Source organism: Rattus rattus, chromosome 2, assembly GCF_011064425.1.
Source record: "Rattus rattus isolate New Zealand chromosome 2, Rrattus_CSIRO_v1, whole genome shotgun sequence".
Classification (NCBI taxonomy): Eukaryota; Metazoa; Chordata; class Mammalia; order Rodentia; family Muridae; genus Rattus; species Rattus rattus.
Window position 1 is genome coordinate 211,294,937 of NC_046155.1, and position 21,055 is coordinate 211,315,991.

The following is a 21,055-nucleotide window of genomic DNA, read 5'->3' on the forward strand; positions in this document are numbered from 1 at the left end:
TTAGGTACTTAGTAGAGATACTATTAGGTACTTAGTAGAGATACTATTAGACACTTAGTAGAGATAGTATTGGATACTTAGTAGAGATAGTATTAGATACTTAGTAGAAGTACTATTAGATATGTAGTAGAGATACTATTAGACACTTAGTAGAGATAGTATTAGGTACTTAGTAGAGATACTATTAGACACTTAGTAGAGATACTATTAGATACGTAGTAGAGATACTATTAGACACTTAGTAGAGATAGTATTAGGTACTTAGTAGAGATAATATTACTTAGTAGAGATACTATTAGATACTTAGTAGAGGTACTATTAGGTAATTAGTAGAGATACTATTAGATACGTAGTAGAGATACTATTAGACACTTAGTAGAGATACTATTAGATACTTAGTAGAGGTACTATTAGACACTTAGTAGAGGTACTATTAGACACTTAGTAGAGATACTATTAGACACTTAATAGAGATAGTATTAGGTACTTAGTAGAGATACTATTAGACACTTAGTAGAGATACTATTAGATACGTAGTAGAGATACTTTAGACACTTAGTAGAGATAGTATTAGGTACTTAGTAGAGATACTATTAGACACTTAGTAGAGAGAATATTAGATACTTAGTAGAGGTACTATCAGATACTTAGTAGAGATACTATTAGATACTTAATAGAGATACTATTAGATACTTAATAGAGATACTATTAGATACTTAGTAGAGATACTATTAGATACTTAGTAGAGATAGTAGAGATACTATTCTATAATGTTTGAGCTCAGAGATTCCCAGAAAACCTCTCAACCTATTCTGGGTCCAAGCTCAGACTATTAGAAAAAAAATCTAAAACTAACCACAGACAAAAGCTGGCTGACTCATGGCAAAATCTGGGAGCAGGAGGAATTATTTTTGGCCATTGCCTTCTTCTCTAACAGTGTCTGTCCCTTCCTGTGGGGAGTGTATTCTTTGTGGCATGAGGTCTCCTCCCTTTAGGACTCCATGGAAACTCTGCTAGACTCTAGAATTAATGTCAATTAATCTCTCCTAAAATTCAGATTAAAACTAATTTCCATTCCTAGTTACATTATTTCTGCTTTTGAATTTTTTTTCCACTTGGTTTAGGCTGTCCTCGGGCTCACTGACCAGTCAGTCTAGCCCAACTGGTATATTTCAAACCAATGAGAGGTTCTGTCTCCAAGGAGGCAGGCACCATTTCTAAGGCTATTATTACCCAAGGCCTCCATATGCATGGACACAAAAGTGCATTTTCACTCCATATACACACACAGACACACATGCACACAAGCTATATAGTGGTTTAATTGAGAATGACCCCAACAGACTTATATATTTAAATGCCTGGTCCCAAGTGGATTAGGAGGTGTGGCCTTGTTGGAGGAGGTATGTTACTGGGAGGTGGGGAGCTCTGAGGTTTCAAAAGCTGACATCATTCCTATGGCCTCTTCTCTGCCTTGCGCTTGTAGATCAAAATGTAAGCTCTCGGGCTGGAGAGATGGCTCAGTGGTTAAGAGCACCGACTGCTCTTCCAGAGGTCCTGAGTTCAAATCCCAGCAACCACATGGTGGCTCACAACCATCTGTAATGAGATCTGATGCCCTCTTCTGGTGTGTCTGAAGGCAGCTTCAGTGTACTCATGTACAATAAAATAAAATCTTAAAAAAAAAAAGAAAATAAATAAAACGTAAGCTCTCAGCTCCTACCTCAGCGCCATGCTTGTCGTCTGCTGCTATGCTCCCCACTGTAATGATCATGAATTCTAACTCTGTGCAACTGTATGCCCCAAATTAAACACTTTCTTCTATAAGTTGCCTTGATTAATAGAAAATAACTAAAATACATGTGTACAGATGCATGCATATACACACATATTTTTTAATTCTTAAACTATATTCTACCAAACGGTAGTGATTAGTAAAAACAGGACTTTGCTGGTCACATGCATTTGAAAAATGATTCTGAAAATGACTATATAATTGCTCGATATGTTCCACACAAGGTGATCCATCAGCTCTGTGAACTCACAAAGACTCAAAAACCATGTCCAGGAACAATGTTTACACTTAGAGGTTTTAAGAACCACTCTTCGACTCTCTTCTTTCTGCAGAAGAAAAAGTTACAGCTTAAGGGAGCTTGGCCACGTGTACATGTGCTACGTAAGACGTATGTAAAGATGTGCTAAGTCAAATTGTGTTACGTAACCACGGCGTGGAGGAGCACAGCCACCTTGACCCATGACATGTGCAAAGGAGCCTGTTGTAAACATGTGACATTCAATGAGTGGCAGACTGTCAAGTCCTGAGAGTCAGGTTAACTTTATTTAATACATCAGTGTTGACATCTGCTCTGTCATGTAATTCTTGAAACTCTGAAGACATTCTGAGGGACATTTTTCAGAAAAATGCTAACAGTTGCTTTGAATCTCCACTCCACTCTTACATGTACCATTAGGTTAACTGTGTCTTTTCTCTCTAAGTCAATCAGGACCAACAGGAGGTCAATGAAGTAGGGAGTTAGCTCTCCATCAGCCCTAAGTGTTTCCATGGTGATCAGGCTCCGCCTGCTTTAAGTTACTCCCCACTGTGTAAAACAGTGATTTTTCAGCCGGAGTGACTATTTTCCAAGCAGCATCTTACAGACACCAACACCTATCCAGTACCATCCACTCTCTGATAAACGATGTGGTCCTAAAAGTAAACAGGCATCACAAGCCTACTTAAAGTGAAGTAGATTGGAACCATATAAGCACATGGACATACATACTAAAACCTTATCAGAAAAACAAGACAGGAATTTATCAAACACACCAGACCCTCACCCAGACCTCATAAGATCTAAGGCTGAGGCAAAACTCGTTGGCAGTGACTGGCAAAGAACTCCTAGCCGTCCTCCGGGGCGCACTGCAGCTCAATCCCACAATGCTGTTCACTGCAGCCCGTCTCCCATCCAGACCAGTCCTGCCCTTCACCTGTAGTCTCCCGGTCCTACATCTCATCCTTGCAGCTCAACTTGACCCTGAAACCCAGTTCACACATGACTCTACACTCTAGCTCGTTGTTTCCAATTAGGTTCATCAGTCTAATCACTGAAGTGACCCTCTCTACCTCTGTATCTGCTCCCTGCTTCTGCTCCCGTTAAGGTCTCTATGAACTCCTTGAACTCTTTCTATCATCTTTAACTCCCATATCTATTTCCATAACCTACAGGATGCACAGATATAATTGAAATGTCTGACTAAAGTGTTAATGTTAATTAAGATGGGATTAAAACCCGTTTTCCAATGGTTTGCTGCCAAGGGAAGTTGACATCACGTGACAAACTACAACCAGTGAAACCTGAAACAAATCCTCAGGGATTTGTTGCTGTTCAATAAATTCTGACATTGTAGAAACAGACAAGCTTATCTGGCTGATTCTGGCACAGCAAGCCTTCAACGGTTTCTGGATTCTTGAAGATGTTCAAAGTACAGAGGGGTATAAAGTTTACATTCTGGTAGGCCCATCTGACACTAGACTTCATTGAACGTTTAGAGTTAAAAGGCCACCAAGACAAAAGAGGATTCGTTTGAATATTGTGATGTAAAAGTGACTCAAAACTAAGAACTATACATAGTTAAGCCAGTAGCACTGGTTTCAAGGATTCACAAGGAGTCTGTGCTGGACTGGGTGCTTCCAGGAAAGCTTAGTAAAGCTGTCTGATCTGAGAATCTCAGGAATGGGCCACTCACTCCTGTTCCACAGACGGTTATAAGACAGCTTGTGTCTGGTCTTCTGGAAACTGGGTGGAGGCTATGGGAGACAGATTCTAGGTTCTCTGAGGCAGAACATTTTCCTCTTCCTCTGCTACAGTCCTGTGAAGCTTACCCATCCTGTCTGCCATAACAGAAAATCTTCCCTCATCCGCAAATCACACAACTGTGGCTGTAGGGGCTTTCTCCCTTTCTGAGGTTGGTACGCCTGGGAGGCGGCTCCTCCCTCGCCCTCCACACTCTCCTTGCCTTCTTCCTCTGCAGTGAGAATCTGGAATGACCCTCATCTGTCCCCCACGGGTTTGCTTCCTACCTAGAGGCCTCTCATTCAGGTTTTGCTATCCGAGCTGCTTCTGAGCAGACTTGCACATAATTTAGTATCTATAATAATTCTCCATCTTAGTTTCACTAACGATGCCACGTATATACTGGCATGGCAGCACACATCTCTAACTCTAGCACTGGGTGGGGCACAGTTCCTTAAAGTTTAAAGCCAGCCTGATCTACTCAGTGATTCCCAGTCAGTCAGGAATACCAATGAGATCCTGTGTTAAAACCACAAAAAGATATTGTGTGCTCTGTTTCCCCACTGGTGTCATGGCTGTGTGTGTTGTCAGGTTTCTAAACTGCCACCACCTTTCTAGAAGAACCTGAAGACGTTCCCTCTGCCACTGTCCTTCCGGACATACAAGGAAACCAGCTGGAGACTCAAACCAAAATGAAAACCTCTCTATAAAATGAACTCAGACTATTTGCCAAATGCTTACCATGTAGAGATTTCAGAACAGGAACAAAGAATGCTTGCTCCATTGCACAACCCAGAAGACTCCAAGTGATTTTTCCTTGGGTTATAAAACAAGACAATTCATATTCCTTCAATTTTATTACATAGATTTCCCCTCAAAGAGTAGTTGTTTTAGTGTCCTCTCTATAAGTGGTTTACAGAGAGTCACCATTGGCCTGGGGCTGGACCTTGGTGGGTTGAGTGATTTCCCAGTGTGCACCCCCTCTATCCTTGAGGCTAGTGAGATATTTTACCTTCCTAAACACACTGTCACAGCTCAGACTTTGAACTTGCCTTTAACTTCAGTGTGGATAATAGCTTTTCAGGTCATTTAAAGATGAAGACTACAGGAAAGAAGGAGACTGAAGCTCGAGGACAGTGTACTGTCTGTCTATCCTGCTGCCTTAGGAACTTGTCTCTGCTAATCTACAGCTCTTCTATAGCTAGCAGGCTACTTTAAAACACAGTCATTGATCCAAACAATAGAACCACCAGTGTCTTGGGGATGCTTCAGTCTAACACCCAAAATTATTTCCAAATGTCCTTCTAGCATGTCAAGCCATGGTCTAAAGCCAGTCTGATCTACTCAGTGATTCCCAATCACTTCCTTGTATAAAAGACATGGCCTGGTGAGGTGGCTCAAGGCCACTTGCAGCCAAGCCTGATGACCTGAGTTTGCTACCTGAAACTCATGTGGTAGAAAGAGAGGGCAGACTCCCAAAAGTCCTCAGACCTTCGTGTGTGTGTGTGTGTGTGTGTGTGTGTGTGTGTGTGTATACCAGGACATGTTCATGTACACACACACACACACACACACACACACACACACACAAGTATAATAATAAACCATTTTAAATAAAGCCTTGGTAGGTTTCTGCTAGACACTAAGCATGCTCCAAGGTGATGGGAAGCCTAGATCCTCTGAAACCGGGGTGGCTTCCCTCACTCCTGACTTACTGTAGGCCCTGGCCTGCCCATAACCACTTCTTACTGAACTCAGTCACCAGGGCCATCTTCCATTGGATCCCATAGCTGAGTCAGTGCCTCTATGTGCCAAGGAGCGTTCACTGCATCTAGGGATGAGGTCAGCTCTGTTCACGCATCCATCAGGAAAACCACTGGCTAAAAGAACGCTGGGAAGCCCACATTAAAAGCCACAGTGAATGCTGTGCAAAGCGACCAACCAAACTTCATTACAGTTCTCTAGTGATGGTGCACATTCTAAATTTCATTTCTTTCTTACACTGTTAGAGCGTCCTTGCTGAAATCATTGGTACGCTTTACATAGCTGACTTAAGCATTCCTCTACCATAGTCCTCATTTCTAACCTTTCTCTGGTATTGCAGACGTTTGCATGGACACCTTCACATCTATACTTCACTTTACATGTGTGAGTGTTCTGTCTGCGTGTATGGATGTGCACCAAGCGTACGCCTGGTATCTCTGGATGTCAGAAGAGGACATCGCATCTCCTGGAACTGGAGTTTCAGATGGTTGTGAGCCTCCATGTGTACTAGGGACTGAACCAGGGTCCTCTGCAAGAGCAACAAATCTCTCCAGCCTCAATAAGGCGCCTTTCGTGCACTGCTTTTCAATGCTGGGAACATGGTTGAGAACTTAAAGGGCTGGTCCAATTCTGCAAGCCCCTGCTTAGAATCTTTGCTGTTCCTGCACCAAGAACTGACCTAACAGATATTGTCCTCAAGTACTGTGATTGGAACTACAGGTACTCCATATTCTAAAAGTCAGTCTGGGGTACTGTGAGAGTACCAGACCACAGGTTCTGTGCCAAAACTTCGTTCTCTAAGATGATGGCAACCTCCCAAAGGGACTGAGCGTGGATGCTCATTGCCACGATGCTCAGAGAGCAAAGAGTTGGAAAGCAAGCCACTTGCCAGGGACGGGTGGCTAGGCTACCACAAATGGAATGGGATATAAAATTTTATTTGTGGTCAGGTGTGGTCATACAGCTCAATCCTGATGCTCAAGAGACTCAAGCAGGATCTCGAGTTTGAGGCTAGCCTGGGCTAATGAAGCCTTGCTGCATAACGAACAGTTTTATTATGTTCATCATATATACACACATACACACATATATAAATACATATATTATATATTTCATCATGTAATTTTGAACTGTCTACATTGCATGATTACAGTTAAAATACCCTTTAAAATAACACACAAAGTATCTGAAGTGACTTGCACACCATCTGTAGTAGGGAAGGCAACTATCTCACTCTACTCTCCACCTGAATAACACTGGAAGTTAGGGATTCAACCCCAGGACAGTTCATTTAGGTCCAACGTCACTGGATTACAGGACACCCAGGAGGCTGCTGACGTATCGTTTCCTTACTGCCCAGGGAGGAGTTTCCAATGGAAAGCAGTAGGCCAGTCAGGCTGGAGTGAGTGGATGGAAACAGAAGCTGGAAAGAACCTAGATGCCCTTCAACAGAGGAATGGATACAGAAAATATGGTAATCTACACAATGGAGTACTACTCAGCTATCAAAAACAATGACTTCATGAAATTCATAGGCAAATGGAATGAACTAGAAATTATCATCCTGAGTGAGGTAACCCAATCACAGAAAAACACACTTGGTATGCAGTCATTGATAAGTGGGTATTAGCCCAAAAGCTCGAATTACCCAAGATACAATCTACAGACCACAGGAAGCTCAAGAAGAAAGATGACCAAAATGCAGATGCTCCCACTCCTTCTTAAAAGGGGGAAAAAATATCCATAGGAGGGGATATGGAAGCAAAGTTTAGAGCAGCAACTCAAGGAATGGACATTCAGAGCCTGCCCCACATGTGGCCCATATATATACAGCCATCAAAACTAAATAAGATTGATGAAGCTAAAAAGTGCATGCCGAAAGGGACTGGATATAGATCTCTCCTGAGAGACACATCCAGAACATGTCCAATACAGAGGTCAATGCTAGCAGCAAACCACTGAACTGAGAACAGGACCCCCTTGGGAGGAATTAGAGGAAGGATTGAAAGAGTTGAAGGAATTTGCAACCCCATAAAAACAACAATGCCAACCAACCAGAGCTTCCAGGGACTAAACCACTACTGAAAGACTATACATGGACTGACCCAGGACTCCAACTGGACATGTAGCAGAGAATAGCCTTGTTGGGGCACCAGTGGAAGGGAAAGCCCTTGGTCCTGCCAAGGTTGGACCCCCAGTGCAGGGGAATATGGGGGGGGCAGTAAGGGGGATGTATAGGGGGAATACCTATATAGGGGGGGAAGGGGAGGGGAAGGAATGGGGACTTATGGACAGGAAACCAGGAAGGGGAATAACCTTTGAAACGTAAATAAAGAAATATATCTAATAAAAAATTTAAAAAAATACTTTAAAAGTATTGAATAGAAAATTCGAAAGATAGCTTCCCTGGTGATATAGACCCATAATTCTGGAAGGTAGAGGAGGAGGAGGAGGAGGAGGACCATGAATTGAAGGCCACTTAGGGAGTGAGCAACTTAGGGAGGACTCAACATAGAAGGAAGCTGACAGTGGGCACTAGAACTCGCTGAAAGGTATCCCAGAGATAGAAAATGCACCAGTCTTAAATTATGCACCCTTCTGAGCATCGTGATACCTTCTGCTATCCTGCCACCCAGGATGGGAATCAACCCTTGGCCAACACAGCCACAGACCTCCCTGTAGCCACCCAGTCTCCACATCCAATATCAGACCAGCTGTCACGGCTTCACAGAATTCAAATCATTCTTACGTTTACATAATAAAGGCCCCAAGCGCATAGTGACGCTGGCGTTTGATAAACCATGGTACGATTCTCAGAGTGAACACACACACACACACACACACACACACACACACACGGGGAAAAGGAACACAGATAGTGGGGTTAGCGGTATCTGTGCTTTACTGGAGGTTTTCCTCCATCACCTCCACAGAGAACAGAGAGAATACTGTAATTTGTTTTCTGTACATTAAGCCTTCTAATCTAAACAGAATGCAGCCTGGCTTCAAGTTTATATCCCATTCAAGCGGAAACTTTCCATTTGATTACCAGTCTAGGTCTAAGCAACCAGTCCCCAGCACTTAATAGCTACCAAATAAATCATGGTCTGTAATAGATGTTCCCTGTATTTACAAATGAACTTGGGTGAACAGGAGCTGGCCGGTGAGAGGGAAAACATGAGACTGAAAAGAAGACAGGTTCTTAGACACAGAGACGGGACTCAGAAACTGAGGGTGTGACCTCACTTAAAGCATTTAAACCTTCTGAGGGCCACATCCTTTTCCTCTGGGGGAGAAGAGGGAGAGTCAGTTCTGAGCAAATAACTGCCATGAAACCCCAGGCAGACAGTCTGAAAGGTTGAACTCCAGAACCTGGGCATTTAAAGATCTATTCAGTGAATGTCACTGGGTACTGTCATTGCAAGTTAATATCGTAAAGACAAGCAACATTTATAATAGGGGAATTACCTTCACCACTGGGTTTTTCACTCTGGGATTAAGTGAGACACCACTTGGAAGATGACGATCCATTGAGAGCAAAACAAGAAAGAGTGAGTGAGAAGCGAAAGTCTACAGGCTCTGTGGGCTGTCACTCAAGCTGCAAAGACTAGTACTTATGTAGTCATTTCACCTAACAGATTTCTGTAATCATGCCTCATGTGCATGCTAATGAATTGTTCACATAATTATCAACAATATGCAAGATATCTTTTTGAGGGCATCTTTTTTAAGATTTATTTATTTATTATATATAAGTACACTGTAGCTGTCTTCAGACATCAGAAGAGGGCATCAGATCCCATTACAGATGGTTGTGAGCCACCATGTGGTTGCTGGGATTTGAACTCAGGACCGCTGGAAGAGCAGTCTGTGCTCTTAACCACTGAGCCATCTCTCCAGCCCTTTGAGGGCATCTTTAACAACAGTTCATAGACAGCTCATACGCACAGGATGGATCACTCAAACCCAAGCTTAAAGAACAAAAAAGATGCTGAGAACAGAACATGCTAAACCTGGGGGATGTGGGGGAGAGCTCTCTGCTTACTAATAAGCACAGCCTTCAAACTGCAAACCAGCCTTAACAAGAGCAGAGGGAGTGCAAGGCAGGGAGTGGACTCTGATCTCTACGTTCACCTCAGAAACTCTGGTATAACAGGGGCCAGCAGGTAACTTAATTGGAGTAAGAAACCCCTGGGCTGAAATGGAAATATCAAGGAAAAAGGTAGGTGTGTGTGTGTGTGTGTGTGTGTGTGTGTGTGTGTGTGTGTGTGTGTGTGTGTGTGTGTGTGGGGGTGTACTGGCTGGTTTTGTATGTCAACTTGACACAAGTTGGAGTTACCACAGAGAAAGGAGCCTCCCTTGAGGAAATGCCTCCATGAGATCCATCTGTAAGGCATTTTCTCAATTAGTGATCAAGAGGGGGGGAGGACCCCTTGTGGGTGGTGCCGTCCCTGGGCTGGTGGTCTTGGGTTCTATAAGAGAGCAAGCTGAGCAAGCCAGGGGAAGCAAGCCAGTAAGTAACATCCCTCCATGGCCTCTGCATCAGCTCCTGCTTCCTGCCTGTGCGAGTTCCTGTCCTGACTTCCTTTGGTGATGAACAGCAATGTGGAAGTGTAAGCTAAATAAACCCTTTCCTCCCCGACGTGCTTCTTGGTCACGATGGTTGTGCAGGAATAGAAACCCTGACTAAGACAAGGGGTAAAATCACCCAGAGCTAGAGAAAGTTAAAAGACACTTGTCTTAGCTTGTCACTGTTCGCAACCTTATGGGGAGAAGCACTGGGAGGTAAAGGGTCCCACAGATACTTGCTCACCAGTGCATGGTACATTTGAGACCCTGGAGGTGATTGCTGGAAGCATGAGGGTGTCTTTTGGAATCCCTGAAAGATCTACAAAAAGCAGAGCCCAAAGTATCCCTCAGCCTGGGCTTGACCAGAGGACCGCAGTGAGCAGTTGGTGAATAGAGGCCGGCTGGCACAGAAGCTCTGAGAACTGAAGGAGGCAGAAGACCAAGGCAATAAGGCAGACTCTGGCGCCATCTAGAGGCTTCCCTGGGAGCAGTCGCAAAAGAAGCCGCGGGGATCAGAGGTGTCAGTGTGCACCTAACAGCCATGCAGCAAACAAGGCTCTAACAGCCTCCTAGAAACACTGAGATCTTCAACACCCTTGGATTAGAACTGAATTGACCTAGGGTCCCAGAAACAAGAAGGTTAGGGTGCCAAAAACTGTAAAACATCACTTACACCCCCAACCATGCTGCAGCCTGGTGTGCCCTGCAAAACAAGGCCAGAGACACAAACAAGCACTCACCTTCTTCCAGAGCATTGGTGCTTTGGACAGCTTCATAAAGGTCAGGTGAGGCTTAAAAGTTCTGCTTTCTCCAGCCAGGATGCCTTTTTCCTGAAACGTCCTTTTTGCAGTCTCTGTAGAAAATAAAAAGAACGCAAAAGTGCTAATGTAATAACGCATGGTTATCTTTAGTTATTAAGAGGCTGATTCAAGAGATGACTGACTGCTTTATAAAGATCATTATTACCGTTTCCAATGTGTTTTATGGGTTTTGTGTGCCTGTGTGCCTGTGTGCATGTGTGTGTGTGTATGTGTGTGCCTGTGTATGCGTGCATGCGTGTGTGTGTGTGTGTATGTTTCTGATGCTTTGTATACATTTTTGTTTGTTTTATTTTGGCTTTTTGTTTTATTTACTTGTGTAATAAGAAAAAGAAAGAAGACGTGGAGATGGAGGAGTGGGGAGATCTGGGAGATGAAGGAGGGGAAAACATAACCAGAATATATTGCATGAAAAAAATATTCAGTTAAAAAAAAAACATGAAAAAAGTAGCTACTTGATATTTCCTAGAGACAAAGAGACAAAATACAGTAAGTGTGATAACACACAACAGTTACACTCCCGTGATTGAAGCACACAATATAATACACAAAACACTGACAGGTTTGTCACTCACACAATAAAGCCTGTGTTTTCTGGTGAGATGCTGCCTCTCAAAGACCATCTTGGTGGTTTCCTTATGCTGTAAGGAAGGACTGGCTGGTCTGCTGCCTCCTTTCAACTCTAATATTTCTGACCAAGATGAAGTAAAGAACCTTCCCTAACAAAGCACAGAACTGGCCTTGGTCCTGTGTGTAAAATGCGAGCATGAGGACCTGCGTTCAGCTTCAGCTCACCCACATAAGAAGCTGGGCATGCCTAGAACCCGGGCATTGTGGAACAGAGACTGTGCGAGCCAGGCGGGCGAGCTAAAACAAGCTTTAGCAAGATGCCCTGATGAAGGCAATAGAATGGAGAGAACTGGAGAGACACCAGACACCCTGCTCTGGCCTCAATCTCTGCGTGTGCAAGAGCACAGGCACAGGCACAGACACACACACGCACATGCACACGCACACGCACACGCACACACATCCATTATAAAATGTAGGCATAAATTTTTTGCAACCTAATTTTTTTATCTTTATTAACTTGAGTATTTCTTATTTACATTTCGATTGTTATTCCCTTTCCCAGTTTCTGGGCCAACATCCCCCTAACCCCTCCCACTCGACTTCTATATGGATGTTCCCCTCCCCATCCTCCCCCCATTGCTGCCCTCCCCCCAACAACCACGTTCACTGGGGGTTCAGTCTTGGCAGGACCAAGGGCTTCCCTTCCACTGGTGCCCTTACTAGGCTATTCATTGCTACCTATGAGGTTGGAACCCAGGGTCAGTTCATGTGTAGTCTTTGGGTAGTGGCTTAGTCCCTGGAAGCTCTGGTTGCTTGGCATTTTTGTTCATATGGGGTCTCGAGCTCCTTCAAGCTCTTCCAGTCCTTTCTCTGATTCCTTCAACGGGGGTCCCGTTCTCAGTTCAGTGGTTTGCTGCTGGCATTCGCCTCTGTATTTGCCATATTCTGGCTGTGTCTCTCAGGAGAGATCTACATCCAGTTCCTGTCGGCCTGCACTTCTTTGCTTCACCCATCTTATCTAATTGGGTGGCTGTATATGTATGGGCCACATGTGGGGCAGGCTCTGAATGGGTGTTCCTTCTGTCTCTGTTCTAAACTTTGCCTCCCTATTCCCTGCCAAAAGGTACAACATACCCAAACTTATGGGACACAATGAAAGCTGTGCTAAGAGGAAAACTCATAGCTCTGAGTACCTGCAGAAAGAAACAGGAGAGAGCATATGTCAGCAGCTTGACAGCACTCCTAAAAGCTCTAGAACAAAAAGAAGCAAATACGCCCAGGAGGAGTAGAAGGCAGGAAATAATCAAACTCAGAGCTGAAATCAACCAAGTAGAAACAAAAAGGACCATACAAAGAATCAACAGAACCAAAAGTTGGTTCTTTGAGAAAATCAACAAGATAGATAAACCCTTAGCCAGACTAACGAGAGGACACAGAGAGTGTGTCCAAATTAACAAAATCAGAAATGAAAATGGAGACATAACTACAGAATCAGAGGAAATTCAAAAAATCATCAGATCCTACTACAAAAGCCTATATTCAACAAAACTTGAAAATCTGAAGGAAATGGACAATTTCCTAGACAGATACCAGGTACCGAAGTTAAATCAGGAACAGATAAACCAGTTAAACCACCCCATAACTCCTAAGGAAATAGAAGCAGTCATTAAAGGTCTCCCAACCAAAAAGAGCCCAGGTCCAGACCGGTTTAGTGCAGAATTCTATCAGACCTTCATAGAAGACCTCATACCAATATTATCCAAACTATTCCACAAAATTGAAACAGATGGATCACTACCGAATACCTTCTACGAAGCCACAATTACTCTTATACCTAAACCACACAAAGACCCAACAAAGAAAGAGAACTTCAGACCAATTTCCATTATGAATATCAACGCAAAAATACTAAATAAAATTCTGGCAAACCGAATCCAAGAGCACATCAAAACAATCATCCACCATGATCAAGTAAGCAACCTAATTTTAATAAGGGTTCAACCTCTCCTCTAGCCCATCACCCAGAAGAGGCAGTGGAAGAGAAAAGTTATCAGGATATGGGGGAAGTGGACCTGTTTAGCAGAAGCTCTTTCGGGGCAAGCTCAATCTTTGTCAGCAGTTCAGTCCCACAGCAAACACCAAACGCGACTCAGCAGCCTGCAGATCAGTCCTCTAGGCAGGCAGACACCAGACAGGAACCAGCAGCTAGAGTTCAACCATGAAGAAACCTGAGGTGATGGCTCAGAAGCAGCCAGGAACCTCATGGGAAGCTCTGGAGTGAGTCTCTCTCGATGGAAGCGTTACCACAAGCTGAGCTCAACAACGCTATGTAAGTCGGACCAATACATGCCTGTTGTTAGTAAAGAATAGTGAGGTGGAGCAAACCAAACCAAGGCTCAGTGCTCACCTCCCACTGTCTGTGGGGCTATATTTACACTCCTTCATCCAGCATCCTTTCAAGTGTCTGCTCTATCCAAACACCCTTTCACCTGTGTCTGCTTCAGGAAAACAGCCTTCCACAAGTTTGCTTTAGCAAGGCATCCTTTCACCTGTGTGCCCCAGCAAACCATCATCTGGCATAACTAACTTTCCAAAGAGACTAGAAGTGTCCACCTCAATAAAATGAAGCGAACACTGAGAGCCAAGTGTTTTGACTGCTCCAGTTTAAAACCTTGGGTGTACAGGAGAACACCCAGATGGAGCCCAGAAAGTTTTAAGTGTGAGCAAAAGAAAAAAAAAAGAGGAGAGACCAAGAAAACGGAGTTCAGAGAGCAGAGGACTCAGGCGTGAGACCCACACCAAGGCCAAACTCCAGGGATCTGCAAAGCATCCACCAGAATACTTGGTCTAGGGCTGGTACCATGGGACTGAATCAACATGGAGGCAGGAGGCCTGTGAGCTACTCTTGGCCATCTGATTAGATTTCCCCATGTACCTTATTTGATATAATCGAATACAATCGAGTACATCAGAACAAATACTTTTAAATCTACCCGTTTCAGTTTCAGCTGATTTTAACATAACTTCTCTCATTAACTCTCCGGGTCAAAATCGTTGATATTTATTCACAATGCTCCTAAATATTTGTCGCAGAGTGCATTTAATTTCCATTAGAGCATTCTCTCTGTACAGCCTATTTTCTAGATGTATAGAAAGGGGCAGAGGATATCCTCGTTCTGAGAGGTATTTCCTAATGACCTCGTTTAGTAGGAGCATAGTGTACTGCTTAGCTTGAATACTGGCTGGCCATTAGACATACATCACTTTCAAGATAAAGGTCGCCACTGATGTGAAAATTCCATGGCGTTTTCATCCGCACTCCCTCAGAGAAGGGCGCTCATGGGTAATTAGAGAGGCTATCAATTCTTCCTGTAAGACAAATCCCTTCACGCACTGAATTGAAAATCACCCAACAAATACATCAGGCACCCTTCAAAGGACAACTTGGTGTGTTTTCAAATAATACGATTGATCTCGCGGATGAGAAGGAAAAGAGTGGCCTGAAGAACAATTCATTTGAAGTATGGTTTTGGGGGCAGCAAGATGTCTCGGTGGACCTGAAGGCTTTTGTGCCCAACTGGAGTTCAAGCCCTGAGACTCACATGATGGAAAAGTTGCCTTACACACACACACACACAAACACACACACACAATCAAATGTGTAAATACGTTTTTATAATACCAAAAGCCCATGCTGAACACTGAAACAATTTAATGAGCAACACTTTGATGACCCTAACAAAAACAGCTTTATCTGTTTTTGTAGATTTTACATATCTACATAGAACTTACTAAAATGAACTATTTAAAAGTGTGGCAGCAATAAATTCGTACTTAAAAATGAAGAAGTCCCTAAACATTGCTTCAAAGTAAACTATTAAGCTGATTTAACAGAATCCTAGATTTCTAATTGCACACCCATTTTTGTAAACCTCGTTTCCCTTACTTATCTCTCAACATTCCCCAAATTCTGATGCTGTTTATATGATGAACTGTAATCAGGATCCTAGGAATTAGGGTCCCTGATAGAAATACCACAGTGTCAATAAAAGCAGCCCACGCTAGAACCCAAGCATCAGGAAAAGGAGTCCTTTCCAGGGGAAGAATTGTCCCTCTGTCGCCCCATGGCTGATGTACTGACAGTACACTACCTAGCTTGTCTTTTACATTTTCTGTATTTTATAACATTGCTATGTGGAAGTAGATCAGACAGATAAAGATTTTTCTCTCCACAACTTTGTGAAAAACTGTAGAAAAGCTCATTCTTATACATGTACCCTTAAGTACGTGCATATGTGTGAATAGATACATATATGACCATGTATACATAATGTCTTTTCTTCTTAATGCAAGCCAATTTCAGGGGCCCACAGCCAAGCTTGATGGCCAGGGGTCTAATTAGCAAAAGAGACAAAACACATGGGCACATTATCTGAAGGTGTCTCCCAACTTATGAGCAACTGTGGAGGAATAAAATGTACAGGGAACAGAGCTTCCAATTTGTCTATGTGAGAATACAAAGTAAAGGCTTCATATGACATTTTCCTCTCCTTTACTTACCCTACTGCACCCTGCCTGTGTTTCCCACCATTTCCCTTCCCCACCTTCCTCCTTCCCTCAGCCTGGTCCTTCATTTCCACACGTAGTCTCCCTTTTGATTTCCAACCACACAGATTCTATTTCTGTGGTGGCCTGAACAAGAACTCCCCCACAAGCTCATCCATTTCAACAGTTAAGTCCTCAGTTGCTGGCACAGTTTGGGGCAGCTTAGAAGATGTGGCCTCTGTGGAGAAAGCATGCTGCTGGAGGGGCGTTTGAGAGCCTAAAGACTTGGCACTCTCTGGTTCCCTTCCTGTGGTACATGTTTGCCATTGAGGATGTGAGCTGTCAGCTTCCTGCTTCAGCTACCATGCCATCCGGTGCCCTTTCTCCCTGTCACAAAGGAGTCTGGAACCATAAGCCCAAATAAACTCCATCTGTAAGCTCCCACGTTTACTTACCAGGCCAACAACACCTGATATGGCCACAAGGAACCAGGCCAGTTGGAGGGGCCTCAGCCAAACCGAAGCTGTAGCAGTTTCACTGAGGACGATATTTCTATACCCTTATCAGAAACAGAATATAAAGGCAACTGCCAGGATCGACACGGTTGTCGTTTCCGGGACACAAGCTACACAAGGTACAGACGATTACTGTCTAACACCAATTGTCCTGCCAAGTGCCCATGCTTCCTTATCTACTAAGAGAACATAGAGAAACAGAAGCCTGAACACTTCACAACCCAAGAGAGAACACGAGTCTCTCAGGAACTGAAAGGGACACTGTGTGCCAGGAGCCATGGACCCTTACAACATTGCTGTGAGGACCTATGATGCACCCTACAGTGCGGGCCTCCCAAGGCACTTGGCCAGGCCAACCCCACGGCTCCCTGCCACCCCCCATTCTATTTTCTAATTTTAGGGTATGCAGGTCAATCTTTAAAGCACACGTGGGATAGCCAATTAGAGATAGGGAATGACAACCACAGCCCTCTGCCAGGTTTTGTGTAGCAATGGAGGAGGGTAATTCATCTACCTTTGAATGCTGACCGGCAGCGTCTCGTCGTGCAAGGGCTGAACATCCTACATGATGCCTACTACATACACTTACTCTCCTGTTCCTCCACCTGCCCTTGAGATCTCTCCCTCAGCTCACAGTTCCCCGTGTCACTCAGCTCCATGTGTCAGGGCTGTTCTCGGTGCCCTTGCAGCCCTTTGCAGAAAGTCCTTACCTACGTGTGAGTCTGGAAATGTTTGGTTATTTCCCTCCAGCCCCTCAGATTTTCTGGCATTACTTATGTTCCCTGATCCATTTTGGTCTCGCACAGCCTAACAGAAATACAGCTGAACTATTTCACATGTGGATATCTTGTTTTCCCAACACCAGATAGTGAAGCGGCACTCTTTTTTCCCCAAATGTATGTTTTTGGCACCTTTTCAATCATTAGCTACATGATTTCTTATTTCTTGATCATATTTCCCAGTGGTTCTCAACCTGGCAGTTGTGACCCCTTTGGAGGTGTTGAAGGATCCTTTCACAGGGGTCATATATCAGATATTCTGCACATTGGGATTCATAATAGTAACAGGATTAGATTTATGATATAACAAAGAAAATAATTTTACAGTTGGTGGTCACCACGATATGAGGGCCTGTATTAAAGGGTCACGGCATCGGGAAGGTTGAGGACCGCTGCTCTATTCCACTCCACTGAGCCGCCAGTCTGCTCTCTGTGCGAGTCTTGCTGCTTTGGCTACTATGACACGAGGAGAGTTTAACATCGTATCGCAATGACTCCACCAGTGCTGTTTCCACTGAGAACTGATTTGGCTATTGGGGTTGTGATGGTTTGTATATGCGTGACCCAGGGAGTGGCACTGTTGGAAGGTTTGGCCTTGTTGGAGTAGGTGTGGCCCTGTGGCTGTGGACTTTAATACCCTTGTCCTAGCTGCCTGGGAGCCAGTATTCTGCTAGCAGCCTTCAGATGAAGATGTAGAACTCTCAGCTCCTCCTGCACCATGCCTGCCGGATGCTGCCATGTTCCCACCTTGATGATGAGGAACTGAACCTCTGAACCTGTAAGCCAGCCCCAATTCAATGTTGTCCTTATGAGAGTTGCCTTGGTCGAACACACATGGTGTGCACTCACTGATAAATGAGTATTAGCCCAAAAGCTCAGAATACCCAAGATCCAATCCACAGACCACATGAAGCTCACGGAGTTGGAAGACCAAAGAGTGGATGCTTCAGTCCTTCTTAAAGGGGAGAAGAAAATATTCACAGGAGGAAAATAGTGACAATATGTGGAGTAGAGACTGAAGGAAAGGGCATCCAGGGACAGCCCTACCCAGGGATCCATCCCATATACAGTCACCAAACCCAGTCAATATTCTGGATGCCAAGAAGTGCATGCTGACAGGAGCCTGATATAGCCGTCTCCTGGGAGGCTCGGCCAGAGCCTGAGAAATACAAAGTCAGATGCTCTCAACAACCATAGGAGTGAGCACGGGGACCCCATTGGAGGATTAGAAAAAGTACTGAAGGAGCTGAAGGGGTTTGCAACCTCATAGGAAAAACAACAATATCAGCCAACCAGAGCTCTCAGAGCTCCCAGGGACTAAGCCACCAACCAATGAGTACACACGGAGGGACCCATGGCTCCAGCCATATATGTAGCAGAGGACGGCCTTATTGGGCACCGATGAGAGGAGAAGCCCTTGGTCCTGTGAAGGCTAGATAACCCCGTGTAGGGGAATGCCAGGGCGGGAAGTGGGAGGGGGTGGGAGCTATATATATACATATATATATATATATATATATATATATATATATATATATATATATATATATATATAGAGAGAGAGAGAGAGAGAGAGAGAGAGAGAGAGAGAGTTGCCTTGGTCATGTTGACTCTTCACAGCTGAGAAACCCTAACTTCTGAGCTTTTGTGATTTTCAGGGTTTTTTCCTAGTTCTGTAAAGCATGTCTCTGGAATTTCACTGAGGATGATGTTGAATCTGGGGATCACCTTTGGTTTTAAAAAGCCATTTTTATCATTTTAATTTTGTGATCTATGAGCAGGAGAAGTCTTTGGATTTCCTATTATCTTCATTCCCTGGTTAGGTTTAGTCCTAGGTTGGGGGTTGGGGTTGATTTTGTTGCTGTTTTTACTGTGGTTTGACTGTGTGAAGTTATTTATAACGGGGTTTCCCCTGACTTCTCTCTCTGCTAGTCTATTATTAGGCTAGACATTTCTAAAAGCTCTGGTTGGTTTGGTTAGAGGAGGGAACTGTTGCTGCTGCTGAGATAGGTTTTCCGTAGGTCAGGCTAGCCTGGACTCTGCATGGGGATCACAGAGTGCTGACATCATAGGCTCAGCCCACCACGCCTCAGGCTCAGCCCACCGTGCCTCAGGCTCAGCCCACCGTGCCTCAGGCTCAGCCCACCGTGCCTCAGGCTCAGCCCACCCTGCCTCAGGCTCAGCCCACCACGCCTCAGGCTCAGCCCACCATGCCTCAGGCTCAGCCCACCATGCCTCAGGCTCAGCCCACCATGCCTTGTGAAACCACTCATGTTTGTAAGTCAATTTGCAGCTGAAAGTAGTCTTCAAGTCCGAGTTTCCTGTGGTATCCAGATCTTTGGGGTGCAGTGTAGGCTCATGTCCTTCACGGGTAGGAATATCCTAACTTCTTTATTGTTTCCCGATTGTATCCTTCCTGTTTTGTTTCTGTCTTGTAGCTTCAGGTAAGAATTCAACACTATATTAAGGAAGAGCAGAGTCAGGAACTGTGTCGTTTGTCATGATACAGAAAGCGCTTTGGGCTTTTCTCCATGCAGTGAAATGCTGGCTATGGCTTGTCTTCATTATGCTGAGGTACATCCTTCTGCTTCACGGCTTCTTTCATTCTGGGACGCTGAACTTGGTCAGAAGTCTTTTCTAAATCTGTTAAGATGACTGTGTGATTTCTGTCCCTAACCCAGTTCACGCACTACATCACCACGTCCCGATTTGCCGGGGCTAAACCACCTTGCATCTCCATAATAAAAGTAACTTGTTACGGCTTTCTTCACGCGCTCTTGCATTCCGTTTGCAAGTGTCTGATTGAGGATTTCTGTTTGTCCAACAGAACGACTGTCTACGGCTTTTTGTTGTTGTTGACCCTTTGTCTTGTTTGATATGTCAGAGTAATAATGCTGGCTTCAGAGAATCAGTTTGGTAGTATTACAGGAAATAAACTATAAGCGGTAAAGACTTAAGATGATTAAGAATAATATTTTCCACTAATTTAAAATACCCTGAAGGTGGGGTTAGAGAAATGGTTCAGTGGCTGCTCTTCCGGAGGACCCAGGTCCATCACCACCATCCACACAGCAGCTAACGACTACGGACAGCTCCAGTTCAAAGGAATCTGATGCCCTCTTCTGGCCTCTGCAGGTACTAGGCACAGACTTACATGAAGGCAAAACACCATTCACATTAAAATAATAATAATAATAATAATAATAATAATAATAATAATAACAACAACAACAACTATTATTGTTGTTATTGTTATTGTCGTGGTGGTGGTGATGATGATGATGGTGGCGATGATGGTGGCGATGATGATGATGATGATGATGATGATGATGTTTTTTGAGACAGGGTTTCTCTGGGTAGCCCTGACTATCCTGGAACTCACTCTGTACTTTAAGGTCCTTGGCTGACCTTAAACTCAGAGATCCACCCGCTTCTGCCTCCCAAGTTCTGGGACTAAAGGTGTACACCACTACTGCCCAGCTTAAAAAAAAAATAATGTTGAATTAAAACCCCTAGAGTTTGTAATTTGTGTAAAGGCATTCTACTTGATAAATGAGTTATAAGACAGCTGTCCTTTACTGTAGTAAAAGTTTATCCAGATAACTGTTTGCTGCAAAGACCACTTCAACTCAAAGATTATACCAGCTGGGCACAGTGGCGTTTGTAGTCCTACCCAAACTGAGGATTCTGAGGCAGCA

The 21,055-nt window shown here is 44.1% G+C and overlaps 1 protein-coding gene across 1 annotated transcript in view; it reads right to left on the reverse strand.

Annotated features, from left to right (window-relative positions):
* The window catches only part of LOC116893555 (A-kinase anchor protein 7 isoforms delta and gamma-like), a 135,695-nt gene that overhangs the window by 66,826 nt on the left and 47,814 nt on the right, over window positions 1-21,055 (reverse strand). The window contains exon 8 of the mRNA XM_032895268.1: window positions 10,868-10,980. Within this exon, the coding sequence (XP_032751159.1) occupies window positions 10,868-10,980 (113 nt within the window). The remainder of the gene's footprint in view (window positions 1-10,867; window positions 10,981-21,055) is intronic.